Source organism: Haematobia irritans, chromosome 4 (genome assembly GCF_050003625.1).
Source record: "Haematobia irritans isolate KBUSLIRL chromosome 4, ASM5000362v1, whole genome shotgun sequence".
In the NCBI taxonomy this organism is placed as follows: domain Eukaryota; kingdom Metazoa; phylum Arthropoda; class Insecta; order Diptera; family Muscidae; genus Haematobia; species Haematobia irritans.
The window spans coordinates 150,829,710-150,847,103 of NC_134400.1; the positions used below are offsets into that span (position 1 = coordinate 150,829,710).

Consider the following 17,394-nt stretch of genomic DNA (forward strand, 5'->3'; position numbering starts at 1 on the left):
TGGATCGATCTTTTTTGATTTAATATATACCACGTATGGACTTACATACAATTTAGAAGATGGTGTTATAAGGTTTTAAGATACCTTGCCATGGGCAAGCGTTACCGAAACTTAAGTAATTGGATTGTGGATGGCAGTGTTTAGAAGAAGTTTGTACGCAATCCATGATGGAGGGTACATAAGCATCGGCCTGGTCGAACTTACGGCCGTATATACTTGTTTTCTGCTTCTAGTACCTTTCACTTTGAAAAAGATGCTGCCTAGCAATTTTGTCCACTTTTTCCAATTTCAATACCTACAAATATAAACAAAAAATCCTAAACCAATTTTTTCACAAAAGGTTAGCGTCACTGAATATTACCTGATAATCGAAGATTCCAAAATGAAGTCGAATGAAGGGGTTGTTATTCTGCTGGTGTTTTCTTTTTTTATAAACCAATTTTCAAAAAATTTTCTCACTAATTTAAAATAACAAATATTTTATATATTTTATTTGTTTTTTATTATATTATTTTACTATAATATTTTTTAACAATCTCTCCGTATACCATAACAACGCGATTCCAACTAAAAACAACCCACGCGCAAACATATCGATGACAGGTATCGATTACAGGTAGATAAAAGAAATGTAGGAAATTTTCCTATATTCTAATAAGTGTGTTTCCTTAAGTTGTGAAAGGATTGAATACTTCGTAGTAGGAATATACATAAATAAAATAAATAAATACATTTATCATTTTATAAGAATTTTTACTAAATTTGAGGAAACTTGTTTTTAGTTCGGTTTTTGTTTATTTTTACGAATGCATTGTTATCAGTGACTAAAATTTTCTTGTTCAGTAGTAAATTCTTATACCCAGCGAAGAAAACAGTATTAGTAAAATTACATGCCTTATTCTAGTTAATGAACTATTCCTAACTGCTTTCAGTTTAGGATTTTTTTACTGAAACAAATAAATTTTATTATTTGACACAAAAATTTAACTGAATGGAAATAAAATGGCTAAACTAAATTGATGAACATTTTTACCTTTAGTTTCGAAGACATTTTTTTCTGGGTGTATTTAATCGGCCGTTTTAGTTTACTATATACCACGTATGGACTATGTGGTATATATTACGGTGTTAGGAAGTTTTAAGATACCTTGTCATCGGCAAGTGTTACCGCAACCCAAGTAATTCGATTGTGGATGGCAGTCTTCACTAGAAGTTTCTACGCAATCCATGGTGGAGGGTACATAAGCTTCGGCCTGGCCGAACTTACGGCCGTATATACTTGTTTATTTTGATGAATCTGTTATAAGTTGATTTTTTATATTAACAGTTATTTGTATGTGAATGGCTTTTTTTTTTCAAGCTAAAAGCTTGATAGCTTCCTATAATATTTTGGCCTTTAAAGAAACCGCATCCTTGACACGGAATCAATACCTAAATCCTTAAGGAAAGATCAAAATCTTTGAATCCAAGTATCCGTTAATTAATGTTAATTATATTTACAATAATTAATTAATATTAATAATTATTTACAATAATTATACTAAATAATTATTAAAATATATTTACCAACTATGTCATGCCATCTTTCTAATGTAAATAAACATGAGGGTGTTGAAGGTTATGCTATAATGGGTCGCGTCTGAATTTCTACCAATTAGTTTTTTAGAGTTTTCAAAAAACCCTACCCCTAGACAGACATCGTTTGCGTTAAAAGTATTGTCACTTTAACAATGCCAAAATCATTAATGTAAAGACAAAATCTTTGGAACCCAGCATCATTCCTTTTTTTGTAGTGTACAGATAAACGAAAGAAAACTTACCAATCGGGTATCGTACTGTAATATAACAACAAGGTGGCAATTTCGTAGCAATTTAGACCAGCAGCTAGTACATTTTCAGCATCGACTGTCACTAAGGGATTTCCTTTCAGATCATGAGTTCCTGAAAAGAAAAGAACAAAAAAACAAAAAGATCAGTTTCTGAAAGAAATAATTTCCAAAATGATTTAATTTCTACTTTGGAGGGTTACCGATCCTGCAAAATGTTAAATTCTACACGCAAAAAAAAATAATTCTTTCCTCCCAAAAGAAACTTTAGACAAATAAAGATCATTTCATTTGTTTTTCGCTGTAAAGAAGTTTAGTTGGAATAAAAGTATATAGTTTTTGTGATAAAAGTTTATTCTTTTCCAAGATGTAAAAAGAATTTCATAAAGACTAACTCAAAAAAAAAACTATCTTTTCTGGCTAATTTCATTTTTCTTCACATCTTTTTCACTTCCACGAGGTCTTTTAGTTCTTATGTTAGCACCATTTTCTGTAATACAAACAATGTAGAAGAAATTATTCGATTTTATTTTTTTTTTAAATTTTACCTTTCGCCTGGACACAGAATCGAACCGTGGACCGGCAATATGTAAGCCAACCAGAGATATATATGAAGCCGACCCATTTTTGTCGGCGGCGGCTGACACTAACTTTTTGCGTCCGGCGGCGGCGGCTTGACGGCTAAACCGATATAAATTGGTCAACTCGGCGGCGGACCATTATCCATTTCAAAATCAATTTGAAATTATTCCAATGGTAATGAGATTAGTTGTACAACAAATTTACATTTCATTCAAATTTTTTGAGCTAAATTATTGAAAAACAAGTATATACAGCACTAAGTTCGGCCGGACCGAATCTTAAATACTCACCACCATGAACCAAATATTAGGGTTTCCTTTGAAATTTCAGGGGGGCTTGAGGACTTGAGGACACTTCCCGAAGATAAATTTAAAGATTTCACCAGATTCTGGATTTATAAGAACCATTTTTGTTTGAGTTTTAGAGGAATCATTAACACGAAAATTGAAATCTTAAATCTGTAGAGGTAAAATTTGGAAATTTTACATTGAGTTTCAAGCAATTTTCATGATCAGTGCGCCTTCTACACCCTCAAGAAGTGAAGTCGGTCTATATGGAGGCATTACCAAATGGACCGATAAAAACTTAATCCGATACACGTTTTTGTGAGCCAAAAATACCAGAATATTTACAATTTCAGGCAAATCATATAAAAACTACGGTTTATAGAAACCCAAGGAGTTAAATCGGGAGATCGTTCTTATGGGGGCTATACTAAAATATGGACCGATACTCACCGTTTTTGGCACACCTCTTTATGGTCCTAAAATACCTCTAGATTTCCAATTTCAGACAAATTGGATAAAAACTACGGTTTCTATAAACCCAAGACCCCAAATCGGGAGGTCGTTTTATATGGGGACCATACCAAAACATGGACCGATACTAACAATTTTTGACACACGTATTTGGGGTCCTACAATACCTCTAGATTTCCAATTTCAGGTAAATTGAATAAAAACTGCGTTTTCTATAAGCCCAAGAAGTAAAATCGGGAGATCGGTCTATATGGGGGCTATACAAAAATATGGACCGATACTCAAAATTTTTGGCACATGTATTTGTGGTCCACAATACCTCTAGATTTCCAATTTCAGGTAAATTGAATAAAAATTGCGGTTTCTATAAGCCCAAGAAGTAAAATGGGGAGATCGGTCTATATGGGGGCTATAGCAAAACATGGACCGATACTCACCATTTTTCGCACACCTCTTTATGGTCATAAAATACCTCTAGATTTCAAATTTCAGGAAAATTGGATAAAAACTACGATTTCTATAAGCCCAAGACCCCAAATCGGGAGGTCGGTTTATATGGGGACTATATCAAAACCTTGACCGATATAGCCCATCTTCGAACTTGACCTGCCTGCAGACAAAAGACGAGTTTGTGCAAAATTTCAGCACAATTGCTTCATTATTGAAGACTGTAGCGTTATTACAACAGACAGACGGACAGACGGACATCGTTATATCGTCTTAGAATTTCTCCCTGATCAAGAATATATATACTTTATATAGTCGGAAATCGATATTTCGATGTGTTACAAACGGAATGACAAACTTATTATAATTATATAATTAATATAGAAACTTGATACTGACGGATTTTGGGTGGAAGGGTAAATATTTTGACAAAAAATTCAACAATTATCAATAATTTTTTTCTGATTTAAATTAATATTTTTGATTAATTGGTGGCTAATTTTGAGTCGAGATGAGTCGACATATTCGGCGGCGACGTCGACTGGCAAATAATGTTCGGCGGCGACTGAAATCAGCGGCGCGACTCGACGGCTTCATTCTCTGAAGCCAACACACTATCCACTGGGCTACGTAGCTGTTATTGTCATCAATAGGCAATTATCGTTATAAGTTATATTTATATAGCGTAGTTTGTGGCGCCCACGAGCCGATTAAACAAATTTTATTTAATAGAAACATACATTTAGTTGGGCACCGTGGAGCAGTGGTTGGTACGTCCGTCTTGCATACCAAGGCTCCTGGGTTCGATCCCTGCGTCGACCGACACCAAAACATATATATTTTTTTAACATATATATTCCAGATATGTTCGGAAGATTCCGAAAAGGTGTACAACATTACATACTACTATGTTCAATTTTTACTATGAAACTGTCAAATGTGTGTTATTAAAGACTTAAAGAACATTGCTTGGTATAAACGAAATGGACTGCGTTGTTTGTTCAAAAATAATTTCCTTTATTGAAAAAATTAAAATTTTCTAACGAACGAATCTTTTTGGTGATAAAAGTTTAAAATTTTCGAAGTAATTCAAAAAACTCTAACAAAAGAAAAACGTTTTCGGTACATGTTTACCAAACGTTTTTTTTTCTTTGCGTGTATTCAACAGACCAATACACAGGGTCGTGGGTTCAAACGCTGTTTTGAACAAACACCAAAAAGGTTTTTCAGCGTTGGATTATCCCCTCTCCGTAATGCTGGTGACATTTCTGAGTGTTTCAATGCTTCTCTAAGTAGTTTCACTGCAATGGGGAACTCCTCTCGGACTCGGCTATGAAGTCCCTTATCATTGTGCTTAACATAGAATCAGCCTGAGCCTGAAATATCGGGCTGCCACTACACCTAACCTAATGTATTGGAATCGACCTTAAATTCTTCGAGTTTTTGTAACTTGTTTTTAAAGCTAAAACGTTGTCAAAAAATAGGAGGTAGCTTAAGACCCTAGCAGTCAAAGCTTACAATTATATTTATAATTTTATTGTAATTGTAATTAATAAATAAATAAATAAAAAATTGGAGATGTCTTTGAAGACATATTTTTTACCTTGTAGTGTCTGAATTTGTAAATTTAAGTTGTGGTTAACACGTAACATACTTTGACTTTATTTGATGACGTCTTCATTCAATTTGTGTGTATCTATAGATGATACATGTGTAATGATATATGGGTTTGAAACCGATTAAAACGATCCCCAGATTTTACTTCTGAAATATTCTGGAAGAGCAAATTTCATCCGATGCTGTTGAAATTCGCACGCACAGAAAAAACATGTTTGGACATGGTTGCCGCATACATTTAATGCTTATCTAGAGCATGTAATTGTTGCGAAAACCATGTATTTTCCCAGCAAAAAAAGCGTCGCCAAAAAAGTAATGAAAATGTTCTTTTTGGATCCGGAAGTGGTGCATAATTGACGCAGAAGCGATGAATTTAACATGGGCTTGTCATAGGACGGAAGTCCTCCATTTCAACAGCCGTTGCACTGAATTTGCATCACTTCTTTAGGTGTAATCCGAATTCAGTGTTTTGCATGTAAATTAAAAAATTCTGTTATATTTTGTCAAATAAATAATTTTTATAATTTTTTATAATTTTTAACGGATTCTAATGCTTTTTGGAAACGTTTGAATTTAGCATTTTTTTCGACAAAATTTAAATGATTTGTACCATTTTATGAATTCTTACTCTGTTTTTAACCTATTTGAAACAAAACAAGTATATACAGCACTAAGTTCGGCCGGGCCGAATCTTAAATACCCACCACCATGAACCAAATATTAGGGTTTCCTTTGAAATTTCAGGAGGGCTTGAGGACACTTCCCGAAGATAAATTTAAAGATTTCACCTATGCGGACTATATCAGGTTCTGGATTTATAAGAACCATTTTTGTTTGAGTTTTAGAGGAATCATTAACATCTCTTGTAAGTGTGCAAGAAATTATAAAATAACGTCTTGATTTGAAATCTTATATCTGTAGATTTTCACCCGGGAAGTAAAATTTGAAGATTTTACATTGAGTTTCAAGCAATTTTCATGATCAGTTGGCCTTCTACGCCCTCAAGAAGTGAAGTCGGTCTTTATGGAGGCATTACCAAATGGACCGATAAAAACTTAATCCGATACACGTTTTTCTGAGCCTAAAATACCAGAATATTTACAATTTCAGGCAAATCAGATAAAAACTACGGTTTCTAGAAACCCAAGAAGTTAAATCGGGAGATCGTTCTTATGGAGGCTATACTAACATATGGACCGATACTCACCATTTTCGGCACACCTCTTTATAGTCATAAAATACCTCTAGATTTCAAATTTCAGGCAAATTGGATAAAAACTTCGATTTGTATAAGCCCAAGACCCCAAATCGGGAGGTTGGTTTATATGGGGACTATATCAAAACATGGACCGATACTCACAATTTTTGGCACACGTATTTGTGGTCCTACAATACCTCTAGATTTCTAATTTCAGGTAAATTGAATAAAAACTGCGGTTTCTATTAGCCCAAGAAGTAAAATCGGGAGATCGGTCTATATGGGGGCTATACCAAAATATGGACCGATACTCACAATTTTTGGCACAGGTATTTGTGGTCCTACAATACCTCTAGATTTCCAATTTCAGGTAAATTGAATAAAAACTGCGGTTTCTATAAGCCCAAGAAGTAAAATCGGGAGATCGGTCTATGTGGGGGCTATACCAAAATATGGACCGATACTCACAATTTTTGGCACACGTATTTGTGGTCCTACAATACCTCTAGATTTCCAATTTCAGGTAAATTGAATAAAAACTGCGGTTTCTATAAGCCCAAGAAGTAAAATCGGGAGATCGGTCTATGTGGGGGCTATACCAAAATATGGACCGATACTCACAATTTTTGGCACACGTATTTGTGGTCCTACAATACCTCTAGATTTCCAATTTCAGGTAAATTGAATAAAAACTGCGGTTTCTATAAGCCCAAGAAGTAAAATCGGGAGATCGGTCTATGTGGGGGCTATACCAAAATATGGACCGATACTCACAATTTTTGGCACACGTATTTGTGGTCCTACAATACCTCTAGATTTGCAATTTCAGGTAAATTGAATAAAATCTGCGGTTTCTATAAGCCCAAGAAGTAAAATCGGGAGACCGGTCTATATGGGGGCTATACCAAAACATGGACCGATACTCACCATTTTTGGCACACCTCATTATGGTCATAAAATACCTTTAGATTTCAAATTTCAGGCAAATTGGATAAAAACTACGATTTCTATAAGCCCAAGACCCCAAATCGGGAGGTCGGTTTATATGGGGACTATATCAAAACCTGGACCGATATAGCCCATCTTCGAACTTGACCTGCCTGCAGACAAAAGACGAGTTTGTGCAAAATTTCAGCACAATTGCTTCATTATTGAAGACTGTAGCGTGATTACAACAGACAGACAGACAGACAGACAGGCAGACAGACAGACAGACGGACAGACGGACATCGTTATATCGTCTTAGAATTTCTCCCTGATCAAGAATATATATACTTTATATAGTCGGAAATCGATATTTCGATGTGTTACAAACGGAATGACAAACTTATTATACCCCCGTCACCATTCTATGGTGGTGGGTATAAAAAGTTAAAATTACCCACTAAAAGTATGAACAAATCAAGTTATAAAAAATTGAATTAAAAGAACTTCCTGGGTAGTTAAAATAAAGAACATCAATGGAAGTGCATCTTCTGGAAGTACTTTTAAAGTTGTGCCTTTGGAAGAATTTCCAAATTTTTTTGCTGGGTTGTCTTTGTAAAAATAATTTTCGAGCAGAGAAAAATGTATGCTGGCAATAAGCATTTAAACGGTTCGCAAATGCCGCAAACATGTTCTTTTATTCAAATGATAGAATTTGAGACCATTCATATACCTGATCATTAAATTTGTCGACTTTTTTCAGGGAAAAAAGTATTTTTATAGGTTAGATATAGACATGTCTAGAGCCATTACATGGCCATAAAGACATTTTTTCGTGACCATTTAATTTTTTAACTTTTTTGCAGCGAAAAGAATATTATAAAAACATTCAGCAGGTACATACGATTTTCAATTGCGCGTCAGTCGCGTGTTGATTGTTGCTTGGAACGGACGGAGAATACGGAATTACTGTGTTAACTTATTTATTCAGAAGAGGCACGTGGTTTTATGTGAACACAAAAAAGGAAAGTATAATCGAAAAAAATTACCTGGTTTTTGTTCTGCATTTTGCTTAAAATTATGTGATGTTTTTATTTGCAGTTACATGATGTCTGCGTTTGTACATTTGATGGGCACGACGTAAATATGGAATGATTACATATTGTTGAAATTGAACCAAAATAGAGTGTGTAAAATTATCTGAAGTTTGCTTGCACGACATTATAAATACAAACAAGTATATACGGCCGTAAGTTCGGCCAGGCCGAAGCTTATGTACCTTCCACCATGGGTTGCGTAGAAACTTCTACGAAAGACTGTCATCCACAATCGAATTACTTGGGTTGTGGTATCTTAAAACTTCTTAAGATCGTTTTCTAAATTGTGATTTAGTCCATATGTGGTATATATTAGACAAAAAAGGTATGAGTAGGTAAGTCTACAAATAATTACGAATCGATATGGACTTTTGCACGGTACGTAGAGAGCCAGAATTGAAATATGGGGGTCGCTTATATGGGGGTTATATACAATTATGAACTTGATATGGACCAATTTTTGTGTGATTGGGGATCGATTTATCTGAGGGCTATACATAACTATAAACCGATATGGACCTAGTTAGGCATGGTTGTTAACGGCCATATACTAGCACAATGTACCAAATTTCAACTGACTCGGATGAAATTTGCTCCTCCAAGAGGCTCCAAAACCAAATCTCGGGATCGGTTTATATGGGGGCTATATATGATTATGTACCACTTTTGGCATGGTTGGTAAATATCATATACTACACGCAAAGAAAAAAAAACGTTTGGAAAACGTGTACCGAAAACGTTTTTCTTTTGTTAGAGTTTTTTGAATTACTTCGAAAATTTTAAACTTTTATCACCAAAAAAATTCGTTTGTTACAAATTTATTATTTTTTCAATAACAAAAGTTATTTTTGAAACAACAACACAGTCCATTTCGTTTATATCAAACACTGTTCTTTTCTGACTTTATGTCTTTAATAAGACACATTTGACAGTTCAAAATTTAATATACTATAATGTAATGTTGAACATTTTTTAGGAATCTTCCGAACATATCTGGAATATATGTAAAAAAAAATAAAACTAAAAAACAAACTTTGGTAGAAGCAGGGATCAAACCCACGACCTTTGACATACAAGTCGGACGTAGCAACCACTGCTCCACGGTGCCAAACTAAATGTTTGTTTCTGTTAAATAAACTTTGTTTATTCGGTTCGTGGGCGCCGTAAGCTATGCTATATAAATAAAACTTATATGGATATTTATCTACTGATGACCATAACAGGTACACACAAAAAAATATTTTTCTGATTCAATCACGAAATTAATTGATCCAATTAATTTTTTAATTGAAGTGTCTTCAATCACGAAAATGATAGTATCAATCACAGTTTTAATTGGGCATAGAAAAAATCCTTGATTAAAAAATTAATTGATGTCATTAGCAATTTTCAATTAATTTTTTAATTGATTCAATTAAAAATTTAATTGATTTTGAATGCAAACCCCAATTAATTTTTTATTTAAAAAGGTAACTATTTTCAACTACTTTCTGAATTGGCTTAGAATTTTTATTTTGTTTAAGAAATGTTCATCACTTTTTTTAACTGACTTCGTCTTCTGAATTTGATTAAAAAGTTAATTCTATCAATTAATTTTTTAATTAAAAATTTAAAATTTTCAATCATTGACTTAATTAACCTAATGTTTCTACCTTGATTAAAAAGTTAATTGTATCAATTAATTTATTAATTGAAAAAACATTCAACTTAAATTAACTTTTTAATTGGAAATATTCTGGTGATATTTTTTTCTGTGTACATAGCTCAGTGGTTAGTGTGTTGGCTTACAAAGTGCATGGTCCGCGGTTCGATTCTCCGTCCAGGCGAAAGGTAAAAAAAATTTAAAAATTTATAAAATCGTATAATTTCTTCTACATTGTTGGTATTACAGAAAAAGGTGATAAGAACTAAAAAATCTCGGGGATGTGAGAAATATGTGAGAGAAAATGCAATTAGCAAGAAAATGTTTTTTTTTTGAGTTAGTCTTTATGAAATTGTTTTTACATCCTGGAAAAGAATAAACGTTTATCACAAAAAGTATATACTTTTCTTCCACATGCACTTCCTTACAGCGAAAAGCAAATGAGAAACGAACTTTGTTTGTCTAAAATTTCGTTTGGGAGGAAAGAATTATTTTTTTGCGTGTACCACCACGTACCAAATTTCAACCAGATCGGATGAATTGTTCTTCTGCAAAAGGCACAGGAGGTCAAATCTGGGGATCGGTTTATATGGGAGCTATATATAATTATGGACCGATGTGGACCAATTCCTGCATGGTTGTTGGATACCATATGCTAACATCACGTACCACATTTCAACCGAGTCGAATGAATTTTGCTCTTGCAAGGGGCTCCGGAGGTCAAATCTGGGGATCGGTTTATATGGGGGCTATATATAATTATGAACCGATATGGACCAATTTTTGCATGGGTATTTGAGGCCATACACACAAAAAAATTTCACGAAAATTTTTCCAATTAAAATTTTAATTGGGTTTTAAAAAATATTCAATTAAAAATTTAATTGATTCAACAAATTTTTTAATTGAAACAAAAATCAATCACAAAAATAATAGTATCAATTAATTTTTTAATTTGGCCAATTAACTTTTTAATTGACCTTCAATTAATTTTTTAATTGATACTATCATTTCTGTGATTGAAGACATTTCAGTTAAAAATTAATTGGATCAATTAATTTCGTGATTGAATCAGAAAAAAAATTTTTGTGTGTATATTAACACCACGTACCAAATTTCAACTGAATCAGATGCATTTTGGTCTTCCAAGAGGCTCCGGAAGTCAAATCTGGTGATCGGTTTATATGGGGGCTATATATAATTATGGACCGATGTGCATGGTCATTAGAGACCATATACTAACACCATGTACCAAATTTCAGCCGGATCGGATGAAATTTGCTTCTCTTAGAGGCTCCGCAAGCCAAATCGGGGAATCGGTTTATATGGGGGCTATATATAATTATGGACCGATGTAGACCAATTTTTGCATGGTTGTTATAGATCACACCATGTACCTAATTTCAGCCGGATTGGATGAAATTTGCTTTTCTTAGAGGCCAAATTTTGGGGGTCCGTTTATATAGGGGCTATACGTAAAAGTGGACCGATATGGCCCATTTGCAATACCATCCGACCTACATCAATAACAACACTGGTAAGAGAGAAGTTGAACACTTGTTGTACTTCAATGGACTTAATAGTTTAAGTGAGCATCAAAACATAACGATGTGCCACTATAGCTAATCTAACCTACACTGACCTCCATATTTGATTTCTGGAGCCTCCTAGAAGAGCAAAATTCATTTGACGTGGCATTTAGTACCTGATGTCAGTATATGCCCTTTAACAAGCATTTACAAAATTTTCCATATCGGTCCATAGTTGTGTATTGCCCCCATAATTTCTCCAAAAATTCGATTTCTTGAGAATCATGGAGGAACAAATTTTCATCCAATCCAGTTGACATTTGGTATACGATGTCAGTGTATGGTGTCTTACTTGCGTTCATATCAGTTCATAAAATCATATCATGGGCATCATAGATTATTAAAAATAAAAATTGGACTACATAGTTTTTTCCACCGTTTTCGAAGCACTGGGCAACATGATTCATTTATTATTTTTAGGCTTTTGAAGTTTGTGTGGTTTTAAATCACAAAAAATGTGAATAAAATATAAAAATACAATCTACCATAGGACACTGACTAGTTTTTAAAATTTGTTTCTACACAGCCGCAAAACCCAGTCAACCATCATTATCAACTTTAGTGATTGGCCAAATGACAAGTTAGAAAAATCTTTAGAGTAATGAAGAAAGAATGCCAAAATTCCTGAAGCTACTCGTGATTGCAACTTTATGTATATATATTGATAACCGGCAAAACAGTGGTTTTTCAGTTACGATATAGCAGCTACTATATTTCTATAGTATTTGAAACAAAATAATAGAAATTATTTTTGAACAAAACATAAAATAAAATTTGGACAAAATTTTCTATAGAAATAAAAATTTGACAACAATTTCTATAGAAATACAATTTTGACAAAATTTTCAATAGAAATGAATTTTTGACAAGAATTTCTATAGAAATAAAATTGTGACAAAATCTTCTATAGAAATAAAATTTTGACAAAATTTTCTATAGAAATAAAATTTTGACAAAATTTTCTATAGGAATAAAATTTTGACAAAATTTTCTATAGAAATAAAAATTTTGACAATATTTCCTATAGAAATAAAATTTTGACAAAATTTTCGGTAGAAATACAATTTTGACAAAATTTGCTGCATTATAGATGTAGTCCCGTTGTTGGTGGTAGCTAAACTCGTTAGTACATTTAAAATTCGACACCTATACAATCCAAGGGATATTTATACACTTAAAAAATATCGATTTTACTCTACAACCTTCAATAAGGAATCAAATATGTGCTAAAATTCATCACGGAATTGATTTATGGTATTTAAAATTCAGCCAAATATATATAATACACGTTCTAATTTCATTTCACTGTGCATGAGAGATTGAATTGCCATGAAATTGAATGACCATCATAAAAATAGAACCATTATTAATTGAGGAAACTATGCGTAAAAATGGGGTTTAACGGGTGAAAATCTTTAAATTAATTGACCAAAACCATAGAAATTTGTTGGAAATTACTACTGGCTACACCCTAGTGTGGCAAATTCTAGTTGTAGTGAAAGTAAGAAAAAATTATGAAAAGAATGCAGGTTCAGCATAACATCATCGTGAAATTCCAATCAGGTGGAAGAAGGTGTGGTGTTGCCGCCCAAGAATTAAAAGAAAGTGTGCTGATGAAGCTCTTTTAATTACTGATGGTGAGATGATGGTGCCATTGGGATAGCTATAGAATTTTAGTAGTTCATGCATAAAAGAGATATTAGCTTGAAAAGAAGGAACTGTTAGCATAGGTGCAACTAACTCTATTGCCTATACAGATACAAAATTAAGACCTGTTCCAGATACAAGAATTGATATTGGACACTGACAAAAAGATTGACATAGTATGAAAGATTATGCAATCTAATTTATAGAACACGCAATTCACACAATATCTTTAAAATAAAAAACAAATTTATACGGCCGTAAGTTCGGCCAGGCCGAAGCTTATGTACCCTCCATCATGGATTGCGTAGAAACTTCTTCTAAACACTGCCATCCACAGTCGAATTACTTAAGTTGCGGTAACGCTTGCCGATGGCAAGGTATCTTGAAACCTCCTAACACCATCTTCTAAATTGTATGTAAGTCCATACGTGGTATATAAAGGGTGATTCTTTTGAGGTTAGGATTTTCATGCATTAGTATTTGACAGATCACGTGGGATTTCAGACATGGTGTCAAAGAGAAAGATGCTCAGTATGCTTTGACATTTCATCATGAATAGACTTACTAACGAGCAACGCTTGCAAATCATTGAATTTTATTACCAAAATCAGTGTTCGGTTCGAAATGTGTTTCGCGCTTTACGTCCGATTTATGGTCTACATAATCGACCAAGTGAGCAAACAATTAATGCGATTGTGACCAAGTTTCGCACTCAGTTTACTTTATTGGACATTAAACCAACCACACGAATGCGTACAGTGCGTACAGAAGAGAATATTGCGTCTGTTTCTGAGAGTGTTGCTGAAGACCGTGAAATGTCGATTCGTCGCCGTTCGCAGCAATTGGGTTTGTGTTATTCGACCACATGGAAGATTTTACGCAAAGATCTTGGTGTAAAACCGTATAAAATACAGCTCGTGCAAGAACTGAAGCCGAACGATCTGCCACAACGTCGAATTTTCAGTGAATGGGCCCTAGAAAAGTTGGCAGAAAATCCGCTTTTTTATCGACAAATTTTGTTCAGCGATGAGGCTCATTTCTGGTTGAATGGCTACGTAAATAAGCAAAATTGCCGCATTTGGAGTGAAGAGCAACCAGAAGCCGTTCAAGAACTGCCCATGCATCCCGAAAAATGCACTGTTTGGTGTGGTTTGTACGCTGGTGGAATCATTGGACCGTATTTTTTCAAAGATGCTGTTGGACGCAACGTTACGGTGAATGGCGATCGCTATCGTTCGATGCTAACAAACTTTTTGTTGCCAAAAATGGAAGAACTGAACTTGGTTGACATGTGGTTTCAACAAGATGGCGCTACATGCCACACAGCTCGCGATTCTATGGCCATTTTTAGGGAAAACTTCGGAGAACAATTCATCTCAAGAAATGGACCGGTAAGTTGGCCACCAAGATCATGCGATTTGACGCCTTTAGACTATTTTTTGTGGGGCTACGTCAAGTCTAAAGTCTACAGAAATAAGCCAGCAACTATTCCAGCTTTGGAAGACAACATTTCCGAAGAAATTCGGGCTATTCCGGCCGAAATGCTCGAAAAAGTTGCCCAAAATTGGACTTTCCGAATGGACCACCTAAGACGCAGCCGCGGTCAACATTTAAATAAAATTATCTTCAAAAAGTAAATGTCATGGACCAATCTAACGTTTCAAATAAAGAACCGATGAGATTTTGCAAATTTTATGCGTTTTTTTTTAAAAAAAAGTTATCAAGCTCTTAACAAATCACCCTTTATATCTTTCGCCCGATATGAACTAATACGGTCCCAGAAGCCAGAGTTTTACCCCAATTTGGTTGAAATTTTGCACTAGGAGTACAATGAGTAGTGTAGTCAATTGTGTTAAATTTTATTGAAATCGGTTCAGATTTAGATATAGCTCCCATATATATCGTTCGCCCGATTTACACTCATATGACCACAGAGGCCAATTTTTTACTCCGATTTAGTTGAAATTTTGCACAGGGAGTAGAATTGCCATAGTAGCTATGCGTGGCAAATTTGGTTGAAATCGGTTCAGATTTAGATATATCTCCCATATATAGCTTTCGCCCGATTTACACTCATATGACCACAGAGGCCAATTTTTAACTCCGATTTAGTTGAAATTTCGCACAGGGAGTAGAATTAGCATTATAGCTATGCGTGACAAATTTGTATTTGGGACAAACCTTTATATATAGCAACCAACACATTTGACGGATGTGATATGGTATCGAAAATTTAGATCTACAAAGTGGTACAGGGTATAACATAGTCGGCCCCGCCCGACTTTAGACTTTCCTTACTTGTTATACCCACCACCATAGAATGGTGACGGGGGTATAATAAGTTTGTCATTCCGTTTGTAACACATCGAAATATCGATTTCCGACTATATAAAGTATATATATTCTTGATCAGGGAGAAATTCTAAGACGATATAACGATGTCCGTCTGTCCGTCTGTCTGTCTGTCTGTCTGTCTGTCTGTTGTAATCACGCTACAGTCTTCAATAATGAAGCAATCGTGCTGAAATTTTGAACAAACTCGTCCTTTTTCTGCAGGCAGGTCAAGTTCGAAGATGGGCTATATCGGTCAAGGTTTTGATATAGTCCCCATATAAACCGACCTCCCGATTTGGGGTCTTGGGCTTATAGAAATCGTAGTTTTTATCCAATTTTCCTGAAATTTGAAATCTAGAGGTATTTTATGACCATAAAGAGGCGCGCGAAAAATGGTTATGGGGTATATTAACTTTGTCATTCCGTTTGTAGCACATCGAAATATTGCTCTAAGACCCCATAAAGTATATATATTCTGGGTCGTGGTGAAATTCTGAGTCGATCTAAGCATGTCCGTCCGTCCGTCCGTCCGTCTGTTGAAATCACGCTAACTTCCGAACGAAACAAGCTATCGACTTGAAACTTGGCACAAGTAGTTGTTATCGATGTAGGTCGGATGGTATTGAAAATGGGCCATATCGGTCCACTTTTACGTATAGCTCCCATATAACGGGACCCTCAGATTTGGCTTGTGGAGCCTCTAACAGAAGCATATTTCATCCGATCCGGCTGAAATTTGGTATATGGTGTTTGTATATGGTCCCTTACAACCATGCAAAAATTGGTCCACATCGGTCCATAATTATATATAGCCCCCATATAAACCGATCCCCAGATTTGGCTTGCAGAGCCTAAAAGAGAAGCAAATTTCATCCGATCCGCCTGAAATTTGGTACATGGTGTTGGTATACGGTCTCTAACAACCATGCAAAAATTGGTCCACATCGGTTCATAATTATATATAGCCCCCATATAAACCGATCCCCAGATTTGGCTTGCGAAGTCTCCAAGAGAAGCAAATTTCATCCAATCTGGTTGTAATTTGGAACATGGTGTTAGTATATGGTCTTTAACAACCGTGCCACAATTGGTCCATATCGGTCCATAATTATATATAGCCCCCATATAAAATGTTCTCCAGATTTGACCTCCGGAGCCTCTTGGAGGAGCAAAATTCATCCGATCCGGTTCAAATTAGGAACGTGGTGCTAGTATATTGTCGCTAACAACCATACAAAAATTGGTCCAATCACACAAAAATTGGTCCATATCGGTTCATAATCATGGTTGCCACTAGAGCCAAAAATAATCTACCAAAATTTTATTTCTATAGAAAATTTTGTCAAAATTTTATTTCTATAGAAAATTTTGTCAAAATTTTATTTCTAGAGAAAATTTTGTTAAAATTTTATTCGGTTTATAATAAAATTTTCATCATTGTCAAAATTGTATTTCTATAGAAAATTTTGTTCAAATTTTATTCGGTTCATAATCATGGTTGCCTCTCGAGCCAAAAATAATTTACCAAGATTTTATTTCTATAGAAAATTTTGTCAAAAGTTTATTTCTATAGAAAATTTTGTTAAAATTTTATTTCTGTAGAAATTTTTGTCAAAATTTTCTTTCTATAGAAAATTTTGTCAAAATTTTTATTTCTATAGAAAATTTTGTGAAAATTTTATTTCTATAGAAAATTTTGTTAAAATTTTATTTCTGTAGAAAATTTTGTCAAA

General features: G+C 34.3%; 1 protein-coding gene across 3 annotated transcripts in view; it reads right to left on the reverse strand.

Moving 5' to 3' along the window:
• The window catches only part of Pura (Puratrophin-1-like), a 379,113-nt gene that overhangs the window by 155,482 nt on the left and 206,237 nt on the right, over positions 1 to 17,394 (reverse strand). For all 3 annotated transcript variants that reach the window (XM_075303290.1, XM_075303289.1, XM_075303288.1), the window contains one exon: positions 1,821 to 1,941. In XM_075303290.1, the coding sequence (XP_075159405.1) occupies positions 1,821 to 1,941 (121 nt within the window). The remainder of the gene's footprint in view (positions 1 to 1,820; positions 1,942 to 17,394) is intronic.